Here is a 24,966-nt window from a genome sequence, read left to right as displayed (position 1 = left end):
AGTTCATATTTTCTTCATATTATTTATTTATTAACATAAAAGATAGATACATACTACTTTTTAACATTGACTATGTTTCCAACTGTATGATTTTGTCTTTTCATTGTGTATTCAATCTTAGATAATTAAGAAAAATAATGATTTAAGTATGCAAAGACAACTCTTTAGATATTTGGATTAGACCACCACTGACTCATGTCATAACTAAACCTCATTTGTCTTTGATTTTAACCACCCCCTTACGAGGAGTTTAATCTGTTAGATTTGACCAATACTATTAGATTGACCAATCTGACAAAAATGTCCTTTGCTAAAAAATTATTTACACAAAAAATGACAATTTAGTAACTAACTAAGTCATACTACCACTTTTCCATTATCCAATGAAAATTAAGACTTTTGTCAAGTGTCACACTATTACTGACACACTTTCAAATGTCAAATTTCAAATTTCACTTTTTTCTATTCTCCTCTTTTCAGATCTGTTTTGTGAAAATTGAAAACACATAAAAATAAACCCTAAAATTTTCTCTCTATCTTTTTCCCTGTTTATCAACTCATCCATCTTCATCTTCTCCCAATCCTAACAAAAGAAATTTCCTAAGCTCTCCACTTTCAAAACTTTTCCCCTCTTCTCTCTTACCAGCTTTGTTTCTCTCTGTGATGTGGTGAAAAAAAGTCGTCCAAAACGTAATCACGAATCGTTAACGGATTCACTAGCTTACTCTTGTCGGAGGTGTTGTTTTGAGTCGTCGGAGGTATTTTTTTTTGCACCACCGGTCATCTTGATGTGTGACGACGTCGGAAAGGTTGCTATGTGCCCCTTTCAGACTAAATAGCTCTTCCCCCTCGTCTCATTCTTCTCCCTCGGGTGCATCTAGGTGAAACATATTCCCTCTCGTCTCTTTTTTCTATTTTGATGGTTGGTTATTTGTGTTCACGTTTATGATTTCTCGTGTTTGTGTTTGTATTCGTTCGTGGAGTTTCTTATTTGCCATATCTATCAGTTCAACATCGACCGATTTTCTTATAAGCTGATTGTATGAATTTGAATCGCGTTTTATGAGATAAAATCTACATTTTTTACGACTAAAAATTCACTTGACAATGATATTAGTAAGTTCCATATTTTATTTGTTTTGTTATGATAGGACTTCTTTGTGAAAGGAGCTTAGTGGTCATGCTTTAATTTTGTTTGTGAATGTTTTTCTTAATCTTCTTCCTATTTTGATTGGATTGTGTTTGTGTCAATATTTGTTTGTTTTTGTTGTCTTTATAACAGGAAACTACTTTTCCTGGTAACGCTACTTTTCCTGAAAACGAAATTGGTATCTCTGATTCTGAAGTGGGAAGCTGGGGCATGAGTCCAAAAAATTGACCTGCAAATTGAAGTGCGTAATCGACTGAGTTGGGCAGTTGTCTCAGAATTGTCATGCACACAATTTCATATTAGTTAGGAAGTAAAGTGATTTTGCTAAAAAAATGTGCAAGATTCTTCACGCGATGATGATGGTATGTCCGGGATGTTCTTATGCATAAGCTTTTGTGTTTTTATTTGTAAATTTGATTATTTTTTTCCTACTGATATTTAAAATAGGGTTAAGATTTCTTACATAGACACTTTTTAAAACCATGACATATGATTTTTATGTAAATTCTGAAATGTTCTGTTGATTTTCAAGATTGTTTACATAGGTATGAGCCCTCCCCTATCTTGAGTCTCATTATAAAACTTATGTATGTTGATAACTGATGTTTCACTTTAGAAGATAGATAATCAGGACTGGAAAATGTTTAGCTTCAAGCCTCAATCAACGTATATGATCAGTTTTATTGTAGGTGAAAAAGGATAGAAACTTTATCTGCTTTCCTCCTACTTTTCTGTATTGATTTTTTTTTCATCATCTATATTGCATTGATATCATTTGTTCTTATTTGTTTTCCAACAGGAGTTTTATGCATTTTGTTTCTTCAACTTGCAGGCATTGCATCATATATGTGTTTACCAGTAATTTCTGACAAACAACCGCTAGTCCTCCGAACTTTGTAATTTGGTAACTTACATGATCGACTAGATTGATCCTAGGACATGTGTCTCAAAGTTTTAGTTTTCTCTAAGTTCATTTTATGAGTGAGCATGATTCTGACTTATCTAGGGAAACAAGATTTGTTTGTAAAGGAAACTAAGTATTGTCTAAGTACAAAGAATAAGCCTTCAACTATAATATACAGGGTAAAATGCAAAGGTTGAATCTTAAAGGTTTGCAAGAATTATAAAGTGCAGAAAATAAAAACTCGACAGAAATGTAAAAGGCTGTTTTAAAATATAGAAAGGGGTAATTGGCGAAAGACTGAAATTGATGAAATTGTAAATAACTTTAAAGAAAAGAAAACAATGGTGTTTTCATACATACATGATAAACAGACTCTTTTCTCTCGCTCTGGTACTTCGAGTATTTAAGTGATTTTTGTATACAATATGAAAAACACACAAATCTTAAAACCTAAGATTCCTATTTATAATGATTCGACCTTAACGGTCTCTACACAGATGAGCGCCATGTTCGATTTTTCAAACAAAAGGATCTTTTGATGATACCACATGTTCTTCTGGTGAACAGACGCAAGTTCAAATTTAAATCTTTCCCGCTCGAAGCCCTTTTTACTGGATTCTCCCACACCCTTCGACTTCAGTTCTCTTTCAGCTTTCTCAATCCTCTGGTGTCTCCCCCACTGAGATCTCGACATTGGGTTTTTCCCTTTGTAGTTTTCCAACCTATAGGCCTCCCTTTTCGACGCTTGGAATTATTTTCTGTACGCCATTGCAGTCCTTCCTCCTTGGTCGAAACTTCTCCATTTTCCTCTTTCTGCACCAACTTAAGTCCACCTATCGGTAGGCACATCATTGGGGAGTTTGAAGGTGACTCTTTTTACCTCAGGGGGAGGGCTATCCTGCCTCCTGTACATTCCTCTTTTATCGAAGACATATGTAACACCCGAGGCCGAAGAAGGCGAGGGGTGGTTGCACCGCATGTAACACCTGAGGCCGAAGGGGGCAATGGTGGTTGCCACATCGGAATAAGAGGGATCTTGAAGCCGTGTAGGTATGAGACTGCATGGTTGAAGGAGTGCATATAAGGATTGATAGGTGTTACCTATACCAACAAGATGCATCTTCTTTTCGGTAGCTCATTCCATAAGAACTCCACAGTTAAGCGTGCTTGACTTTGAGCAATATTGGGATGGGTGACCTTCTGGGAAGTTTCTCGGAAAGCGTGTGAGTGAGGTCAAAGCATGCTGAAAAGACCCGTGTTGGTTTGTGGGGTCATTCGATCATCCCGAAAGCAATCTGAGGCGTTACAAAATGGTATCAGAGCCAGACCTCTCCCAGAACGATGTGGTTCGAGGACGAACCATGCGGAAGCTGGTGGGCATGTAACACCCGAGACCGAAGAATGCGATAGGTGGTTGCACCGCATGTAACACCTGAGGCCGAAGGGGGCAAGGGTGGTCGTCACATCGGAATGAAAGGGATCTTGAAGCCGTGCAGGTACTACCTATACCAACAAGATACATCTTCTTTTAGGTAGCTCATTCCATAAGAACTCCACAGTTAAGTGTGCTTGACTTGGAGCAATATTAGGATGGGTGACCTTCTGGGAAGGTTCTCGAAAAGCATAGAGTGCGGTCAAAGCATGCTAAAAAGACCGTTCTTGGTTTGTGGGGTCAGTCGATCATCCCGAAAGCAATCTGGGGCGTTACAACATACATGTTGGGGTTACTTCCTTGGTGATCCCATCCAACAGTAAAAGGAATCCTCTCGAACATTTCGACCATTTCTTTGTCATACACTGCCCACACCTGGGGCACATGAGAACCTCTGTTTCATACTTGTAGCAACGCACCAGAAAACCCAAAAGACTTTCTCCTGGCCTTGGGTAGACTTTCATCAATTGGCTCTCCTGTCTCCAATTCCTTTGAGTTTTGACACGTTGGGCTCTCTCATAGTTTTCAACAACCCTTCAACTTAGGACAATGCAGCATCTGGGGCACACCAGGATTTTCTTTGAGTTCCTCTTGTGGCACCTCTAGAGATATTCTCGAAGACTTCCATTGGCCTTTGGGTAACCATAACTCACTTTCTCCTTCTCCATCATAAGGCACCTTTCTAGTTCCTACATTTCTGGCGCTGGTTGGTTCAGGTCCACCATGTTAACCCCTAAAGCAGGAACATCAGAAATCCTCACTTTCTCAAGTCTCACTCTAAGGCCCTTAATAGCCTCATTCATCTTTCCTACAAGGCCTTCAGTAGCCTTTGGTTCAGATTTTCTACAGGGAGACCTTTGACATCAGTGTTGAAGGCAACGTTGTTAGTTAGGATTTCAGTAGCCAGCTTTTCAGTTAAGACATTTTCCACTTTCCTGGCTTCATTGTTTCCAACTTCGACCATATCCACCATATTGATCTCCACAGGTTCAGTGTAGTTGGTATCTGCAACATGAAGGGGATCAGCATCAACCTTCATATGGCCTTTGACTTTGTCAGCAAACTTCAAACGTCCATCCTTAATAGCATTCTGGATGAGATCCTTGAAAAGAAAACATTGTGAGGTTTTATGGCCAAGAAAACCATGATATTTACAGAAACCTCTTTTCTTCCGTTGTTCTAACGAAGGAATCTTAGTATTAGGAGGCACTATCATTTGGCCACCTTTTACCAGTAAATCAAAATTTCATCACACTTGGCAAACATCAAATGTGTGTTTATTTAGGAAATTTGTCATTCTTTTCTACTTCGACAGGGTTCTTGCCATTCGAAGGTGTGAGCATTCTATAAGAGTATAGAGGTGCCTCTTTTAATTCAGCCAGATCTACTTCAAATTCCTCAAAATCATATGAGTCATTGAAGGTTTCTAATTCTTCATCTTCATCTTCGACATAAGCCCCCTATCTTTTTTATAACTCTTATTTGCTCTGGCCTTTTCAGCTTTTAATCGTTCGACCTGTCGAACCCTATCTGCTAATCGCATCTCATCCACATACAATTCATTTCTTTTTTACTCACTCCTCAATTTAATTTTATGATTAAATTTATTTCAAAAAATGTATTTTCGGAGTGTCTCCGAAAATGTATTTTGCGGAACCTATTGAAAATTCTGGGCGAGTCTAACTAGTGACTTTGCTTGAAACAATTAATTTAGTAATGAGTATCAGCGTCTCAACCTTGGCAATGATCAAAGGACGGAGTAGAGTTTGTTTTTAGAGAGCCAATTGAGACAAAGTACAAAACATATTCAGATAAGAGATAAGAGTAATCCCTGATTCACAAAAATAGAAAAGTATTGGCGTTGCACACACCCGACACAGATACCCTATGATACTTTCTACCTGATGTTATAGTAGTATCCTAATTATTATTTTTGGTGCCTTTAGAGTATTTTGATACTAGATTTAGATGAGAAAAAACATACTTTAGAGAGAGATAGAGAGAATGACATCAAAGGTATGCAAAATTAAATGTAGATGATCTTGGTCCGAGAATGTTTGAGATGCAAACACGACACTTGGAGTATTAGGTTTTTTTAACTTTTCTTACATGGTTATCTTCTCATAGATTATAATACATTTTCTTACATTTTAGCTTTAGGTAACAAAAATTTTCTAGAAATATTTCGAAATGCATTTTCGAAATAAATTTAGTCATAACATTGGGACGTGGCTTAAAAACAAATGAATTTTTTGTGTTTGGGGTGCATTTGGAGATGCATCTCCAAAATCTAGAGTTATTTTTTATTTTTCACGGGAGTGTGGTAGCATATCTTAGGGCTCCTTCAGCAATTCTCATTATTTAGAAACTGATTTTTGACTTCACAAGAGATACACGTCACTATTAAAATAGTCTATTAGAATAGTTACACTCGAGTTGAAGTACCATTTTAAAATTGAGAATTGTTCCTTCCATCGTGAAAATTAAAAAGTACTCCTTTCATGTTGTCTGGAGTTTGAAATACGAATGCACCATAACACTACAAACTCAATATCAGAACCACGTCAAAAGCAAGTAAAGATTATGTCGGAAGATTGAAATCTTGATTCACCCCTACTGTATCACGTAATACACATCCAATACAGTTCCAAAGGGTATGTTTGAATATTGAAATTCCGATTCACCCATTTGTTATCACATATACACATAATACATAGCCAATAATGTCTAAGGGGCTTGTTCGGATATTGAAATTTGAATTCACCAATATGGTGTCACAAATTCATATTACAAGACATAACTTTAACATAGATCTTTATTATCACATACACATAATACATAACATAATTTAACATAGATCTAAAATATTAACACAACTTAGATGCATCATAAAAAAATTAATAGATTTTTTAAACATTAAATCTCAACAAGAATAATAACAACAACAACAATAAATAAATAAACATAATTAATAGAATTGTAAAATACTAAATTTCAACAACAACAACAATAATATTAACCATTTTACTTTATACAACTACAACTAACATTAATAAGTCACTTTCATACTTTCCTAATTAGACGAAAAGAATAAACATTAAAAAATCAACTTTAAAATATTTTCCTGCTCTTCTTTTCATTATCATTGTTTTCAATATGTTAAGTTTAAATTTCAGCACTTTGCATCTAAGATGAATAGTTGTAGAATTCACGTTTTGATTGGCTAGTTAGAGTTTCATGCAAATCGCTAATGTTTGATGTGGATTGATGAGTTGACAATGTCTTAACCATTGTTACTTTATAAATGGACGACAAAGATTCATTACTTAACTTTTTCATTAAATTGATCATAAATAAAAAAATATGATACTTCACCCCCCAGTTCTCAATAAAACCGAGGTAATAAGTCATAAAAAAATTTAAAAATTAAAACGTAATAAAATGTAGTTCTTGGAATTCGAAGACGTATCTTCTAGCTACTTTACCCGTCGTTTTTAAGCAAAATCAAGATAATAGGTCCTAAAATTCTTTTAAATTAAAAGGTGATAAAATATAGTTGCTGGGATCCGAAGACGTGTTCTCTAAATACTTTATCCCTCGATTTTCAGCAAAATCGAGGTAATAAGTCATAAAAAATTTAACAAATCAAAAGGTGTTAAAATGTAGTTGTTGGGATTGGAAGGCGTGTCCTCTAAATACTTTACTCGTCGGTTTCCAGCTCAACTGAGGGAATATATGATATTTTTTTAAAATATAAAATAAAATATGACGCGTTTATGGTTTACACTTTGGGTTTTTTAAGTGAGGTGAAAGTCTCGTCATAAAATGTATTATTTGTAGTAGTGATATTAACAATGTAAAATTTTTTCCACCGATTATGTGTATACATTAAACTTCGACTCCTTCTTTCGAAGTTATGAGGTCAAAGTAATTGTCATATGAATGAAGAAGAATCACTTTAGTTCCAATATATAACAACAAAATACAAAATTGTGCAAATTATAGGGAGATTAAACTTATGAGCCATACCATGAAGTAATGGGAAAGAGTGATTGAACGAAGATTAAAAAAGAGACTCAAGTCACTAAGAATTAATTTGATTTAATGTCCTAGAGAAGATAGGAGTTAGGATTGCATATATATTTGAGCTATCCAAGATATGTATGAAGGGGCATCGACTAGTGTATAGACATATGGTAGAGAGATAAACGATTTCCCCATTACAATAGATTTACATCAAGGTTCAACCATAAACGCATATCTTTTTACCTTAATTTTGGATGTCACAAAACACATCCAAGAGCCAGCTAGCACTGAGATGCATGTTTTTTTAGATGATATAGTCCTACTTGGAGATTCTAAAGAGGATTTAAATGAGAGGTTGAAGACAAAATTTAGAAATGTATGGTTTTCTCCTAAACAAAAGTAAGACAAAATATATGGAATGTAAGTTCAACAAAAGAAGAAGCGTTTCTAACCTAGAGGTAAAAATTGAAGACCATTAAGTCACACGATTTAAATATCTTGTCTCTATAATACAAAATGATGGAGAAATAAAAAGAGATATAAACCATCAAGTTTAAGTTGTGTGGCTAAAATTGAGGAAGACTTTAGAGGTTTTATGTGGCGCAAAGATATAACTCAAACTAGAGGGAAGGTTTGATCGAAATGCGGTAATACCCATGATGTTGTACGAGAGTGAATGTTGGACAGTTAAGAATCAATAGGAAAATAAAGTAAATGTAGCAGAGATGATGATATTGCGTTGGATGTGTGGTAAGACTAGACATGATAGAATTAAAAATGAAAATATTATAGAGAGTGTTAGGGTAACACCTATATGTTGAGAATAACATGTGTGAATTGGAAATGTTGAGAAAACTAAGTGCGGGGAAGTCCCACTTTGATTAGAAAAGTGGAGACTTGAGCATTTATAAGTGAGATAACCACTCACCTATCACCTTAAGGTTTTGGTTTAATACGTGGTGTGTCTCTCACAAAGGTGTGTTGCTCATAAAAGAAAAAGTCCCAGTAGATAAGATTTAGAGAAGTCAAACAACTAGTAGAAGATACAGATCTATAAAGACTATAAGATAAGTTATTAAGAATAATCTTGAGATTAACGATTTGGATAAAAATATGCTATTTAATAGAATATTATGACGAAAGTTAATATATATATATATATATATATATATATATATATATATATATATATATATATACATATATATCCAATCTCACTTAGTCAGACAAGACTTGATTGCTATAATTGTTCTTATTTTAAAGTTAGAATTCGTTAGTAAATAATATACAAATACTTGGTGGGATAAAACTTATCTGTTATTATTGTTCTTATTTTAAAGTTAGCATTCACTAGTAAATAATATACCAATACTTAGTAAGCACATCTATAAAATTAAACTCATTAAGGGCCAGTTTGTTTCAGCTTTAAAAAAATGGATTTTTTTCTTTGTATTTTTGAAAATAGATTTTCTAAAACCGTTTTTCAAAATATTACAAATTTTTTTATATTCGTTTTTTCTAAAATGAAACACTTAATTTGACATCTCATAACATAAACATACATAATTGAAGACCAAAACTTAGTCAAAATCATAATTTTTTCAAAAAGTAGTATTTCAAAAATGATTTTTATGAAAATCTATTTGAAATAGCTTCAAAATTAAGTGATTTTTTGAAATTTTGATATTCAAATTTTTTCTCCATAAATAAATGAAATACCTAAAATCACATTTTAAGAATAACTATTCAAACAGATTTTTCATTTGAAGCTTTTATAAAAAGTTTTTTTGTAAAAAAAATTTTCGCAAAATTTGATAACACTATAAAAATCATTTTTAAAAAAAGCCAAAACAAACGGGCCCTAAATACAATTATAAACTTTCACATAATCTAAAATCTTCTACTCAGATACAAATTATTGTATACAACTTAATTACATTGATATTTATCAGTTGACTTACATTTTAAAATTCCTATATTTTTTTTATGTGTTTTGGTGATGTTTTTATAGAAATGCTAGTAGCTATCGAAGAAGTGAGCAATTGCATAAGAATCAGTATTATGGTTAAATAAAAATATATTAATAATAATAATGATTAATAAAGACTTTTTTCTTGACAAAATAATACTAATACTTTTACTTTTTTTAACAAAATAATAGTTAATAACAATTACAGTACCTGTCCAAAAAATACTTAGAACTAAATACTTTGAAGATACGTAAAAATCAAAAAGATTTTGTCAAAATAAAAAAAAAACAGATAGGTTTCTATTTATTATGAAATGGAAAAGGAAAGAGAAAAAGGCAAGAAAGAAAAAACTCCCAACTTCAGACTGAGTAATCCCAACTTCAATTCACTTTCTTTCTCATTTTTCTACTATTAACAATTTTAAAACCCTAAAAACAACAAAATCCATCAACTCCATCAAATCAATTCAAAACAAAATGCAGCGTTGAATCAGAAACAACTTGGATTCAACTCTCACTGATCTCAACTACTGGCCGGAAAACCCAGCCGGAGTTTATCGTCGGCCACCGGAAACAGTAACACAGTCCCTCCAGGTATCTCCTTTTTCCCCCTCTTTTATTTTTCTTCTTCGGCTTCGATCGCGTCAAGCAGATCAAAGCTCCACTGCGCTCGGCGATTTCCTGCGAAATCGCGGAGATTCACACCTCAGGACTCTCTTTGGACTTCAAAGAAGACTTGTTCAATGAATGTTTGATAACTTGTGCTTAGTTTAAGTTATGAGTTTAATAGCAGACAAAGTAAAATAGTTTTCGAGTCTAACTGCATTGTGCCAAATTGATGGTTCATGATTTGACGTTTGTGTAAACCGGTTTACACTTTTGATAACCTATTTGCAAATTTGTTTTGCATTGTTTGCACCAGAGAATTGTGTTGCAGCAGATCATAGTTCCACTCGGTGTGTGATTCTTCGGTTGCATGCTAAATCTGCTGCGCCGCGTCTCATAACATAGGTTTACTCTCTTTTGACTTTATAGGAAACTTATTTAATGAATGTTTGACATTTTGTGTTGAGTATAAGCTATTAGTTTAATATTAAAATTGTTTTATACGCGTCGAAACTTATTTCACTATTTTGTTATGTTATTATATATTGCTTAAAACCTAAGCGCATTATGTCTAAATGATGATTCATGATTTGACGTTTTTGTTAAATGGTATAACTGTCAATATGTAGTTATTGTAACAAGATGGTGAATTATGATTGGACGTATTTGTAGAATTTGTTTGAATTGTCTATACGTAGTAGTTACTCGTAAGTTATTTGATTTGTGGAAAACCTTGATATTTTTGTCTCTTAAAAGACTTTTGTTCAAGATCTCAGCATTCCATTGTGTTGTTGAACGTCTACCAGATTTTTGGTCTACTCTACAAAGGCTAAAATGGGACGTCTAAAGCTGCAAACGGGTATCAACTCAATAGAGGAGGAGGAACCAGAAGAATGTGATGCTGCCTGTCCCAGTAGAACAACTTTATCGTGCATGATAAATTCAGAAATCGGTGCTGTTTTGGCAGTAATGAGAAGAAATGTAAGATGGGGAAGTCGTTATATGTCAGGCGATGATCATCTGGAACACTCTCTTATTCAGTCTTTTAAGGCATTAAGGAGGCAAATTTTTTCATGGAATCACCATCAGTGGCAGTCTATCAACCCCACACTGTATCTACAGCCTTTTCTAGATGTGATTCGGTCTGATGAAACTGGTGCAGCAATTACAGGTGTTTCTTTGTCATCTGTTTACAAGATCTTGACTCTTGATGTGATTGATCATAATACTGTCAACGTTGAGGATGCCATTCACTTGGTGGTTGATGCTGTCACTAGCTGCAGATTTGAGGTCACTGATACTTCTTCTGAAGAAGTTGTTTTAATAAAGATACTACAAGTTCTTCTAGCGTGTATGAAAAGTAAAGCGTCTGTAATGCTGAGTAACCAACATGTTTGCACCATAGTGAATACTTGTTTCCGTATAGTTCATCAAGCTGGAAACAAAGGTGAGTCTTTGCAGCAGATATCACGGTACACAATGCATGAACTTGTTAGGTGTATTTTTTCTCACCTTCAAGATGTTGACAACACAGACCATGCATTAGTTAATGGAAGCTCTAATTTGAAACAGGAGGTAAGAGGATAGTGTTACCATTATTTCAAGGTTTTTTCCATTATTATTCTCCTAGCTGGTACAAATACAGTTTGGTTCTCAATTCTGCGGACAGAATATTGTCGACTCCCTATTCAAATTGGGTTTAATTTTTTGTTGTTGATCCCTATAGAATTGAAAATTTTGATATTAATCCCTAAGTTTTTAAATAGACTAAAATCAAATTTGGCCAATTCTATTCTATAGGAATCAGATTAAAAAATATTTAAATAACCCTTTATATTATAATTTTAGTCATTTTATTATATGCAATAAAGATTTAGCAAGGGATTTTTTAGAGTTATATTCCACTAATAGTCTTTTACCTGCTGACTATTTGAACATCTAAATGGACTTGACACACTTCCCTTTTCCTCTGCCCCCCAACAAGAAGAAAGTATGTTAACTATCTTTAGCGTCTTTCTCTGTATGGTTAGTATTAGGAAAGAGCACGTCTTTGTGTCTTTGTGGACAGTCTTTCTCTGTATGGTTAGTATTAGGAAAGAGCACGTCTTTGTGTCTTTATGAACAGTTACTGACTATGATGCATAGGTATAGGTATGGGTATGGTACCCTTTGAAATGACGAAGTTTTAGATTTAGGGTTTAGAGAATAAGCATATCAGCGGTAGGATTTGTTTTAAATTAGACTTATCATAAACCAAGCAATGGACCAAATATGTTCCTAATGTCTTCCAAATTCCCGTGATAAGATAAATGGTAATAAAGTATGTTAAGAGTTCGAATAAGTGGGGGCAATCCTCACCCTACAAGCTGGTTTATAAGGATGAGTTAGGTCAAACTCTAAGATGATATCAAAGCCTGGTTTAAGATCTGTTGGGCCACATACTATTAGGTTTCCGCTATCGGGCCACCCACCATTTAGTTCCACGCTCCAGACGTTCAATACTGGGCGTGAGACGTTCAATACTGGGCGTGAGAGGGGGTGTTAAGAGTCCAAATAAGTGGGGGCAATCCTCACCCTACAAGCCAGTTTGTAAGGATGAGTTAGGTGAAAGTATAAAAACTCAATCTTACATGTCTATCTAAAGAATATGATAAAAGGTTATTTTCCCACAAATAAACTTACCTACCAAAATATTATGTAAAAATACTTCACATGTATAGTATTATTTTTTCGTTTTAGTAGTATCTTACGATTTTTGTTACGATCTTGCCACCCCTCTTGATCTTACAAAAATAATTGGGTAGAATCTTCTGATCTTAATTCCGATTTTATGTTTTATGATCTTGTTATCCCCTCTCGATCTTATGCAAGATCCCGATCTTGACAACCTTGGGTATGCATGACAATAAAAATTAAGATTTTTTCTATAAAATACATCACTAGAGAACCAAATTGTTTAATTCAAAACAAAACATCACAATAAAAGTTTAAAAAGTCAAAAGTTGTGTTCAATTCAATAATAAAGAAACTAAAATACTTGGGATATTATATAATAATGAATGAAAAAACCAAAATGTTACTCGAAACGGAATAATAAAGTACCACAAATATGGTATGTGTACTTCAACATGTTAGAAGTACCCATGCTTCAGAGGTTACTGATTATGACACTTAGATAGTCAAAATTTCAGACATTACAGGGAACTGTTAATGGTTTTACCTTTAAATTGCATTTCCGGCTACAGGGATGAACCTAAAAGACTATGAATTAAATTTTATGGCAGTTATAGTTCATTTATTATTTTTATTTTTATTTTTTTTGACAAAATTCATTTATTATTTTTATTAAAACTTAAATAAAATGGAAAATGCTATCATTTCTATATAGAGTTGAATGCACGACTTATGACACTTATAGTTGAGTGCGGAACTTTTACGACGACTATTTCTATAGAGCTCTTAGGGCACATGTTAAGGAACTCTAGAAATAGTCGTCGTAAAATTCGTGCATTCAACTATATGTGTGTTTGTGTCAATATATATAAAATCATATTGTAAAAACTGAATTTGTAAAAAACCAGAAAATAAAATATTTAAAATGATATTGCATCATTTTCTATATTATTATAGTATTATAATTTAAAGTAAATACATGAATATGTAAAGTAGAAAACACTAGAAGAAATTACCTAGTTTATAAAGAGAATCACTTATGAAATGTGGATATTGTTTTAAAATTATTGTAGTATTATTACTTATAATGTTCCATAAGAAAACTGATAGGAATGTTTGTGGAGGGGGATTCAGCCACACATGCTTCCCTCTGAATCAGTCTCTATTTGGGTTGTCATGAACTTAGTATTCACAATACCATATCTATATGAAATTTGTATTTGTTGTTTGTTGTGCAGACTGGAAGCCTAAATAACGAGTACGCTTTCGGAAGTAGAAAGTTGGAGAATGGCAGCATGAGTTCTGAATATGATAATCAGCCGCAACCCACAAACTTTGCTTCAAATGCTGCAAGTGCTGTGACTGTAACTATGATGGATGAAAACTCAGCGATAGCTCTTACTGGCAAGGAAGGTGCATCATATGATGTGCATCTCATGACTGAACCATACGGTGTTCCTTGCATGGTGGAAATATTTCACTTTTTGTGTTCTTTGCTGAACGTTATTGAGAATTCGGAATTGGGTCCTAGATCAAACACTATAGCATTTGATGAAGACGTACCCCTTTTTGCTTTAACTTTAATCAATTCGGCTATAGAACTTGGAGGGCCTTCTATTCACCGTCACCCAAGGTTGCTAAGCTTAATTCAGGATGAACTTTTTCATAATCTGATGCAATTTGGTTTGTCAATGAGTCCGCTCATACTTTCAATGGTGTGTAGCATTGTTCTCAATCTTTATCATCATCTTCGTACAGAACTCAAATTGCAGCTAGAAGCATTTTTTTCTTGTGTCATTTTGAGACTTGCACAAAGCAGATATGGGGCTTCATACCAGCAGCAAGAGGTAGCCATGGAAGCCCTTGTCGACTTCTGCAGGCAAAAGACATTTATGGTTGATATGTATGCTAACTTTGATAGCGACATAACTTGCAGCAATGTCTTTGAAGACCTCGCTAATTTATTGTCAAGAAGTGCATTTCCTGTGAACTGTCCATTGTCTGCCATGCATATTCTTGCTTTGGATGGTCTTATTGCTGTTATACAGGGAATGGCTGAAAGGATAACCAATGGATCTGCTAACTCAGAATATTCTCCTGTGAATCTTGAAGAGTATATTCCATTCTGGATGGTTAAATGTGAAAATTATGGTGATCCAAATCATTGGGTTACTTTCACCCGCCGCAGAAAGTACATAAAGAGAAGATTGATGATTGGTGCTGACCACTTCAATCGTGATCCTAAGAAAGGTTTGGAGTTTCTCCAGGGAACACATCTCTTGCCTGACAAACTTGATCCCCAAAGTGTTGCTTGCTTTTTCAGATACACTGCTGGGTTGGATAAGAATCTTGTTGGTGATTTTCTTGGAAATCATGACGAATTTTGTGTTCAGGTTCTTCATGAATTTGCTGGAACATTTGATTTCCAGGATATGAACTTAGATACAGCCCTTCGTTTATTTCTGGAGACTTTCAGATTGCCTGGAGAGTCACAAAAGATACATAGGGTGCTTGAAGCTTTCTCTGAGAGATACTATGAACAGTCACCACATATCCTAGCTAACAAGGATGCTGCTCTTGTGTTATCATACTCAATGATAATGCTTAATACAGACCAGCACAACGTGCAGGTTAAAAAGAAGATGACAGAAGAGGATTTTATCAGGAATAATAGGCATATAAATGGAGGCAATGATCTTCCTCGAGAATTCCTATCAGAACTTTATCATTCAATTTGTAAGAATGAAATCCGTACAACCCCTGAACAAGGTGTTGGGTTTCCTGAAATGACACCAAGTCGATGGATCGATCTAATGCATAAGTCAAAGAAAACTGCTCCATTTATTGTATCTGGTTCCAAGGCTTACCTTGATCATGATATGTTTGCCATAATGTCAGGGCCAACTATTGCTGCTATCTCTGTTGTATTCGATCACGCCGAACATGAAGAGGTATACCAAACATGTATGGACGGATTCTTAGCTATTGCTAAGATTTCTGCTTGCCATCATCTTGAAGATGTTCTTGATGATCTTGTAGTGTCACTTTGTAAGTTCACTACACTTTTAAACCCATCGTTGGTTGAGGAACCAGTCCTTGCCTTTGGAGATGACATGAAAGCAAGAATGGCAACTGTAACAGTGTTCACTATTGCAAACAGGTATGGTGATTACATACGCACAGGTTGGAGAAATATTCTGGATTGCATTTTAAGATTGCACAAGCTAGGTCTTCTTCCTGCCCGTGTTGCCAGTGATGCAGCTGACGATTCAGAGCTTTCTGCTGAAACTGTGCACGGCAAGCCTATTGTGAACTCTTTATCTTCAGCTCATATGCAATCGATTGGCACACCAAGGAGATCCTCAGGATTGATGGGTAGGTTTAGTCAACTCTTATCTCTTGACACCGAGGAGCCAAGATCACAACCTACTGAACAACAACTTGCTGCTCATCAGCGCACTCTTCAAACAATACAGAAGTGTCACATTGACAGCATATTTACTGAGAGTAAATTTCTGCAAGCTAAATCTCTCGAACAGCTTGCAAAAGCGCTCATTTGGGCTGCAGGTCGACCTCAAAAAGTGAACAGCACGCCAGAGGATGAAGATACAGCAGTTTTCTGCCTGGAGTTGCTGATTGCAATCACTTTGAATAACAGGGATAGAATAGGGATTCTTTGGCCGGGTGTATATGACCACATATCCAATATTGTTCAGTCAACTGTAATGCCCTGTGCCTTAGTAGAAAAGGCTGTGTTTGGACTCCTAAGGATTTGCCAGCGATTGCTCCCATACAAGGAAAACATTGCCGACGAACTTTTGAGATCGTTACAACTTGTCTTAAAGCTTGATGCCCGGGTTGCTGATGCTTACTGTGAACAGATTACTCAGGAAGTCAGCCGCCTTGTGAAGGCAAATGCTTCTCACATAAGATCCCAGTTAGGATGGCGTACAATTACATCACTACTTTCCATCACTGCTAGGCATATTGAAGCATCTGAGGCTGGATTTGATACACTTCTTTTCATTATGTCAGATGGTGCCCACTTGCTTCCAGCTAATTATGTTCTCTGCGTAGATACTGCAAGGCAGTTTGCTGAGTCTCGTGTTGGCCAAGCTGAGCGATCTGTGCGGGCACTAGATCTAATGACAGGGTCAGTCAACTGCTTGTCCCGGTGGACTAGCGAGGCCAAGGAGACAATGGAGGAGGAGCAAATGTCTAAGTTGTCTAAGGATATTGGAGACATGTGGTTGATATTAGGACAGGGTTTAAGGAAAGTGTGTTTAGACCAGAGAGAGGAGGTTAGAAATCATGCTTTATTATCTTTGCAGAAGTGCTTGACAGGAGCAGATGACATTTATCTCCCATATGGTAAGTGGTTAGACTGTTTCGATCTTGTGATCTTCACCGTGCTTGATGATCTTCTTGAGATTTCACAGGGACACTCTCAGAAGGACTACCGCAATATGGAGGGCACCCTTATCTTAGCAGTAAAGCTCCTGTCCAAAGTTTTTCTTCAATCACTCCCTGTTTTATCACAATTAACAACCTTCTGCAAGCTATGGTTAGGTGTACTGACCAGAATGGAAAAATATATGAAGGTGAAAGTTAGGGGGAAAAGAAGTGAGAAGCTTCAAGAAACAGTGCCCGACCTGCTTAAAAGCTCTTTGCTTTCTATGAAAATGAGAGGTATACTGGCCCAGAGGAGTGCATTGGGTGGTGATAGTCTTTGGGAATTAACTTGGCTTCATGTGAACAACATTTCACTTTCGTTGCAACTTGAGGTATTCCCTGAGCAGGATTCTGAACATTTGCAGCACAAACAGGGTGAATCAGTAGGAGGTTTGGCACCTGAAGAAAAGGTTTCCGTTCCTTCAAGTGGAACCACAAGCCTTGAAGATACTGGTTTTGTTGGTTAATGAGATACAATGTTGTTTCCATTTGAATGGCTTTTTCTGCTCATATTCAATACACATGATCCCTAAAGTAGTGATTATTCAAAATACTGTGAATCATATTCACTTGTTAATTTTGTTTTGCTAATGGTAGATGCAGATGTATTACGAGAATTCCCAGGCGAAGATTTTTAAGTCTGTCTAAAATCTAAAATCACATCTCCATTTACGGTCTGGCATTTCCAGTTTCCCGCATTCATAGAAGTTTGCTCTTAAATGTCACTTAAATCAGGTTTGTTAGTTTGTTGATAAATAGTTAACTGTGTTGTAACTGAAATCACATTTTCACCTGTTTGTCTGGCATCTCCACTTTATCCCGCCTTCCATAGAAGCTTATTGTTGTTAAAAGTTATTTGAATCAGGTTTTTTAGTTTGTTAAGTAGTTAATTGTGTTGTAACCGTGAGTGTACTACCTGATATGAGACACTGTATATGTATATAAAGGAGTTCAGTTCATATTGAAATAAAACAAGTGTAGCATTTTTCAGTTTCCTGATTCAAATCCTAACACCTGTTCCTGAAACTTAGATTAATATATTTATTACAAATTCAGAAAGATTTCAGCTCTCTAGCGGGAACTATTGGGCTCCCTTTCTATCCATGGGGCTAAGTCAGGGATAGTTAACCCTTAGTTTCCAAAACTATTTTGTACAGAACCTGAATTCTCTTTACTGCAGGGGTATGACATAAATTAGTTTTGCATGCATTCATATATTTGCCAGAGTGTGATAAACCCTGACACATAATGTAATGTTTTTGAAATATATTGATTGTTGGATTTGTGCCTTTATGATGTATTAGTAGTTGCATAGCGATTTGCATTTCCTCTTTTTGGTGTCAAAATTTGGTCTAGGCATGTCATTATGCATAATGGCATTCACCTCCTTAATGGATTATGTGGACTGGCTTGTTTCCATATTTTCTTTTTGGTCTCAAAACATGTTAATCAAGTTTGCTGCTTACCCATCTCTTAAATCAATTAAGCACTCCAAGCTCACACCATATAACAGCCAAGAAAGAGGAGATCTTCCATATTCTATCTATTGTGATCAAACAATTATAATCCTAGCATTCAATTAAGGTTTCTCATTATATCTTCATGTCCTACGCGGTCAAAAATCATAATACATTCCATTTGAAAAGGAGTGAGAGAAAGTGATTGTAATATGAACTGTCGGGCCTCACAATCTTCAAATCCATTCTTAATGTGATAAGAAAATTTAGAGAAACTGAGACTCCATGCATTCTGTTCCACCATTAAACAACATGTTCACAAATCATAGTAACTGAGCACATACAAGATCGTTCATAGTTTTAAAACAGTTTTAAAACGTGTGCCTAAATGAAAAAAGAAAGCAAGAATATGGAAGTGAAGAGAAAAACAGTACATGTTTCTATAATATCTACTTCAAGACATACAAGTGTAAAACTCCCCGAGACATTCATTTATTAAAAGTTGAGATTATGTAATCATTTTGACAATTACATATGTACATAGGTGAAAATTTTAGTGACCAATCTTACAAAACTCACTCAACTTTTATATTAATCTATACCGCCCAACAAAAACAACTGATTTCTAAGTAGAAATTGTTTCTTGAGGTCTGCACTTCCTGATTCTGATATGCACATTGCCATCCTTTATGCTTCCACCATTCATAAATTGGCAGCAATGCCTACGCGGTACCTGATTTACAACAGTCAAATCAAATTATCAAATTAAAATCTATACTTAAACATCAATACAAAAAATTTCAATAAGAATTTCAAAATCTAATGATGTTTTTGTTTTGGTTGTGAGGTTGTTTATATTGACGTTATCTATTGACGTAAATACTTGTGAGACTATTTGAGAGAGAGAGAGGATAGTACATTCTTCCAATATTCTGAATTCAGCCTCAAGGCAGAAACTTTAATTCTCCGAAGTTCTCCATCTGCTCTGTTGCACTTCTTTGCTTCCTGGTCAACAGATCTCTTATAGGTCATTACACTTCCGGTGCCCACCTTTTTAACCCGATCCAGGAAAAATATAGATGGCTGCTCACATACATCAGGGTTTATCCATCGAGTATTAAACGTGAAAGGACCGTCGCTCCAAGTTCTCCATGTTTTAAACGTTTGCAAGGGCATCTGCAAATCTGCTGCACTCACCAACAATGAATAGATTTGTATTGAGTAGCCCCATGAAATAGATATCGACCATTTTCGGCTATGATCATAACAAATACTTTGCTGCACTATCCTTGCAGGGTCAAGCTGGTATGCACCGATGAGCTTTCTCAATGAACTCATTTGAGTTTGGTTCGGAAACAATGAGTTCAATCGATCTAGGTGATGGAGCGACACAAGTGGCGCCAAAGGGTGCGCGGCTAAAATACCATATGGATTCCCTTGAACGTCAAACTGAAACAAAAAGATCATAACAATGGTAAATTTCTTACCGATAAAGAAAACTTTATAGCGTAATTAATGTGAATGTATACCTGATGGAATCCGCTTTCTCGGGTAAGAGATACTCCTAATTCTTTTATACAAGCCCAAACTCTTTGATCAGAACCATAAAAATAAAAGTATCTATGAAGACAAGAATCCATAATATTGGCTAGTCTAGCTGCTAATGCATAACTAATTGCAATACCACCACCACCAAAAGCCATATCAAAAGAATGCATCACATCTTGTTCCACACTCTCAGAATTTCCACCAATATAATACAACTGATTGTGATCATATTTTCCCAACACAGTAGCTAAATTCTCCGGAAAAAACACTGTATCATCGTCTCCCATTACAAACCACCTAACATTTGGCAAACCGAGTCTAAAGCTGTCATAAACTATCCGAGCTATCCGAACAGCAGACGCAGAGTGCGTGTGCTTGAACTTGGCCCATCCCTTTGAGATTTTATATGGAATTAACTCATCATCCGCCTTCAAATTCCTCGGTCTCTTGTCAAGCCAAACATAACCTCTACAAGTGTTTGAATTCCACCAAAGCTTCCCATAGTTGCTACGGCTATGCCACGTGTTCGATGAGCCAGCAATGCCGAATACAATATGTGAGATGTTTGTTGTTTCAACGTCGATTTCAATGATCGAATCATTCTGTATAATATGCAAATGCTCCGGTAACGGAAACCACCGGTCCGGTTTAGCGAATGTTGAATGGATAGCAAGTGCTATGGATCCTATAAGACAGACCAGTATGCCAATCTTTATTGCCATTGAAACTAGATCACCAAGTTTTTCTGGTATAAAAGTTAATCTTGTTATTCTAAGAGGATCATGACAAGTCTCTAACCGATCCGGAATCATCATCATCTTCTTCTTTGCCCTGTTACATTTGAAAATTGAAACAAAAGAATCTTTATCAGTGGATGCACCAAACAACTCTTATTAACTAGCTGAAGTTAAATTATGTTTTGGTTGTAAAATATCTAAACCACTAGCCACAACAAGCCAAACTAAGATACCTTTAGTCAATCATAATCTGTATGCAAGCCAAAACAGGAAGTTAAACAATCATGGATTTTGCTTAAACATGGCAAAAAGCTCAACAATTTATCATAAAAAGAAAGGTGCACAAAAATAGACATATGAGGCATGAGAGAGACACAGGACTAAATTTCCAACAATCACGGCAAAAAGATAGAAAAAACAATCAGAGTCTTACATCGTACCTTAGCAACAACCAAATTAGAATATTTTCCTTTTTGTTTTGCTTTATTATTAGATGATGATGATGATGATTCTGCCTGTCCTCTTTGCGTACAAGCTATGATCTTTTTGATTGTAACCTTCTCTGTCTCTGCAATGTAAAAAAAACAAAACTTTTATAAGAAAATTCCCAGAAAAAAGGTATAAACTTTAACAGAAAGAATGAAAATTACAATGACCCAGATGAAGAATATGAAAAAGAAGACGATTACGATGATGAAGATCAAGAGTACAAAAAATGGGTGTGTGATCAGCGTACTCCATATGCAGAATTAGGTATATTCTGCATTTTTTTCAGAAATATTTTCCACTTTCTCTTTCTAATTTTCCTTTTTTTTTTTTTAATCTTTCTGGTAAATTTTGTTGTGTTTCAGAATCCTTAAATTGATCTAAGTAATCATTGAACACAGTCTATGGTGAGAGAAGAATATATAGCATAATTTATTGGTACTACACTTTTATTTATGAGACATAAGGTTTAGTATCAGAAATTTCCACAACAATAAAAGATGAAGGAAGTTTCATTGAAAAAAAGTTTTGTTTGTTTGTTTTTCTCATTTTTGTTAATATTATTTAATCCATAATATTAATCTAGTATTAATTAATTGTTTAATAATGTCCACCAGTTATAACAGAGTGTTAAGATATTCCGACAGATGGAAGTTGCTTTTTGTATCAGTGGTCATAATCATGTCCAAGTGTCAATTTACATTAAGCCATTTAATCTATGTTTTTTAATTTCAACATCCACCATCGACCGTGCTATATAGTATATACTCCATCTACCTCAAAAACAAATTTTGAATTTTGAAACATCACACATGATCTGCATTAAAACATAGACTAAAAATGTTGCACTTTGGATTAATTAATGAATTAATTGATGTGAAAAGATATGTGATTAGAGTTTAGTGGCCCATAAAATAAGGTGGGTGGTCCAAGCAGTAATGGTGAGAGTGATACTTGGTGGGAGTTCATTGGGTGGCTTTCTGCCACCACCTATTTTTTAGGTCAATGTGTCCCACCACGCACGACACGACTTGTAAGTCACAAGTCTATAAAATATCGCACAATCATTCAAACCACGTACTCATGGAAGTTTTATTTTCTCTTTTTTCTTGATTGGGCCACCAACAAATAATATTTTCTACTATGTAGGTCAAGCTTTGAATATTGTTGTACTACCTCTCCAACCTTCCAAGAGTGCAACCTCTAAAAATAAAGTTTTACTTTTGAGACTCTAGATCTCAATTAGAAATGATTTACAATAAAGATCATATATTACTCTAAGTTATAAGGTTCAAGAGGAATTTTGAAAAAATAAATATTAAAAAAATGACGAGGGTTTTTCCGGTAGGGTTTCGCTGTTAGGATTTTTGTCTTGATAATATGAAGAAACTATTTTTATGTGTTTGGAAGTGCATGAATAATCAGATGCCTTGATTTCGATCAACTAGCTCGCGGTTAACAAAATACTTATGAAGGAAAAATCGTTTCTCCGAGCTTTGCATAACGTAGATGATGAAATTTGGTTTTCGCAACTACCCAATCCATCCATGAAGGGAGACACAATAGGTATCAGATTCACTCAAGAAGAATATCACAAGGGTTTGGTTATGGGGAAAGAAGAGAAGCCACAAACAACACATGAACTCGTGTAGAAAGTACATGCATCTTGGTCGGACCTTGGGTCTTGGAAAGTCATTATGTTAGGTAAAGGCTTTTTTAGATTTCACTTCGAATATGCGAAAAACTTGGTCATTAGGCTCATATAATATGAAATCAAGTCTTCTCAAGCTTTTTAGTGATATATTTGTAAGGGTCCCAAATAAGGGCATCACACGGGTCCCCGCCTCGTGAAGCATTTCCCAAGCGTGATATTTATGTGGCATGAGAGCCTGCCTTCCATGGAGATATGTACAAGACAGTTATTCCGCTACTAACCACATGAACAGAGTCATACCACTCCCTAGAAAATAGGCAGTTAACAATCCCCCAATCAAGGACAAACAATTACTACCTCTTAGGATTTTTCTGAACTTTAGGCCCATGAGCCTTTATAAATACCTTGCCTATAGAGGGTGAAGACAAATCATGACACCCTCAGTATATACACATAATAGAGAGCTTCTCGCCTCACGTGAGATTGCTCTCTCCATAGCCAAAAACACCACCAAACAGGGTCTCTCACCACCGTGAGCAAACCCTAACCACCAAAAATTACAAAGGCATCTGGTTATCCCTTACACGCGTAGGGATACCACGCTCTTTTGTACTTTTTGATAAGTACACTGACGCACACCGTAGGGCCCCGATAAAACTAATATGGGCCACACCTTCCATTATGATTCCCATTTCGATATCCACTGCCACCTCCACTTCTATGCCTAGCTATTTCCAACAATGGTTAACAGGAGAGCACCATCCCGTACACTGGAAGACACCAGAGATACTAGTGATGCCAGCACCATTGCGGAGATGTATTTTGTCATATTTAGAGTTTGGAGGACAACGTCCTTAACATTTAATAACGCCAACAAAAGACTAACCCTCCCAAGGAGATGGAAGTGCTAGATCCCTAGCCTTTCTCAAACAAAATATGGGGAACACCTATCTCTGAAGGTTTCAAGCCTCCCTCATTGACGAATTTTGATGGATACAGTGATCCTTATGAGCACGTCAACTCCATCAATACACATATGACCATCATAAGAGCGTCTAACTCCTTAAATGCAAATTATTGTCTGGAACCTTCAAGGACAGAGCCTTGCGATGGTATATGAGATTTCCCCATGCTTCCTTCACCAATTATCAAGAGTTGGTGAAGAATATCATGCACCAGTTCATAGCCAGTCGACACAAGAAGGTGTCCACCACCAGAGTCGTAGAAGGAATACCTCGCCTGTTTCAACGAGGCTACCATAAGGGTCTTCCTCCAAAATCAAGAAATGTTTGTGGGGGCGTTCTAGAATGGTATTAAAGCAGTACAATTTAATAAGTTTCTTGCCCAGAAGCCAACAATTTTATTAGAAGAAGTAGTCACTAAGGGAAATTCTACATAAAAGGAGAGGAAAGCAACACTTAGAAAAAGGTGTGAGACCTTAAGGAGCGTGTTTCTAGCGCTGAAGGTCCACAACACCTAAGGAATATTAACTATACCTCTCCCATTAAGGACAAAACTACATTCAAGTGAGCAGGAAAGGCAGGGGAGAGCTTTACCCCCCTGAACACTCGTCGTGAACAGATCTTATAGAAGGTTCTCCACTTGCATAATATCCTTACTGTAACACCCCATTTTCAATTATTTATTTTTATCGAATTATTTACGAATTATGTGTGATTTTGTGTGTCTTGATGGGTTGGAAATTTTTAGAGTTATCGTGACAATTAAATAATAAGAGTAATTATTTAATTAAGTGAATATATGTTAAAATATTAAAATAAAATAAAGTGTGTAGAGAAATTAAGGGAAAGCTGGTAAATTGTGAGGATGAGTTGGGGGTAGAAGGGAGAAAACATAATTAAGAGAAATATA

The 24,966-nt window shown here is 35.6% G+C and overlaps 2 protein-coding genes across 7 annotated transcripts; one reads left to right on the top strand and one right to left on the bottom strand.

Moving 5' to 3' along the window:
- The first annotated feature begins 9,802 nt into the window (after positions 1–9,802).
- Positions 9,803–18,202, top strand: LOC131661890 (ARF guanine-nucleotide exchange factor GNOM-like). Of its 2 annotated transcripts, XM_058931541.1 has the most exons (4): positions 9,803–10,075; positions 10,404–10,492; positions 10,894–11,662; positions 13,999–18,202. In XM_058931541.1, exons 3-4 carry the CDS (start codon positions 10,922–10,924, stop codon positions 17,677–17,679), a joined length of 4,422 nt encoding a protein of 1,473 aa, XP_058787524.1. In that variant the 5' UTR covers positions 9,803–10,075; positions 10,404–10,492; positions 10,894–10,921; the 3' UTR covers positions 17,680–18,202. The 2 variants fall into 2 exon arrangements, with proteins under 2 accessions (XP_058787524.1, XP_058787523.1); XM_058931540.1 differs by lacking the exon at positions 10,404–10,492.
- A 935-nt stretch (positions 18,203–19,137) lies between these two features.
- On the bottom strand, positions 19,138–21,964 carry LOC131661891 (uncharacterized). Of its 5 annotated transcripts, none has more exons than XM_058931543.1 (5): positions 21,605–21,964; positions 21,388–21,522; positions 20,199–21,048; positions 19,588–20,118; positions 19,138–19,402 (listed from the first exon to the last, which is right to left on the bottom strand). In XM_058931543.1, coding segments are annotated over exons 2-5 (1,491 nt in total). In that variant the 5' UTR covers positions 21,390–21,522; positions 21,605–21,964; the 3' UTR covers positions 19,138–19,294. The 5 variants fall into 5 exon arrangements, with proteins under 5 accessions (XP_058787526.1, XP_058787527.1, XP_058787525.1 ...); XM_058931544.1 differs by having other exon boundaries at positions 21,611–21,964; XM_058931542.1 differs by having other exon boundaries at positions 21,644–21,964.
- Positions 21,965–24,966: the final 3,002 nt, after the last annotated feature.

The sequence above is a fragment of the Vicia villosa genome, linkage group LG3 (genome assembly GCF_029867415.1).
Source record: "Vicia villosa cultivar HV-30 ecotype Madison, WI linkage group LG3, Vvil1.0, whole genome shotgun sequence".
NCBI lineage: Eukaryota > Viridiplantae > Streptophyta > Magnoliopsida > Fabales > Fabaceae > Vicia > Vicia villosa.
This window is presented reverse-complemented; position numbering and strand designations above follow the sequence as displayed.

Coding starts and splice junctions, on each gene's coding strand:
- LOC131661890 (XM_058931540.1), top strand. CDS start 10,922: ATGGGACGTCTAAAGCTGCAAACGGGTATCAACTCAATAGAGGAGGAG. Junction 11,663..13,998: donor GCTCTAATTTGAAACAGGAG/GTAAGAGGATAG, acceptor TTTGTTGTGCAG/ACTGGAAGCCTAAATAACGA.
- LOC131661891 (XM_058931543.1), bottom strand. Junction 20,119..20,198: donor GAGAAAGCGGATTCCATCAG/GTATACATTCAC, acceptor TTTTTGTTTCAG/TTTGACGTTCAAGGGAATCC. Junction 19,403..19,587: donor ATTCAGAATATTGGAAGAAT/GTACTATCCTCT, acceptor GTTGTAAATCAG/GTACCGCGTAGGCATTGCTG.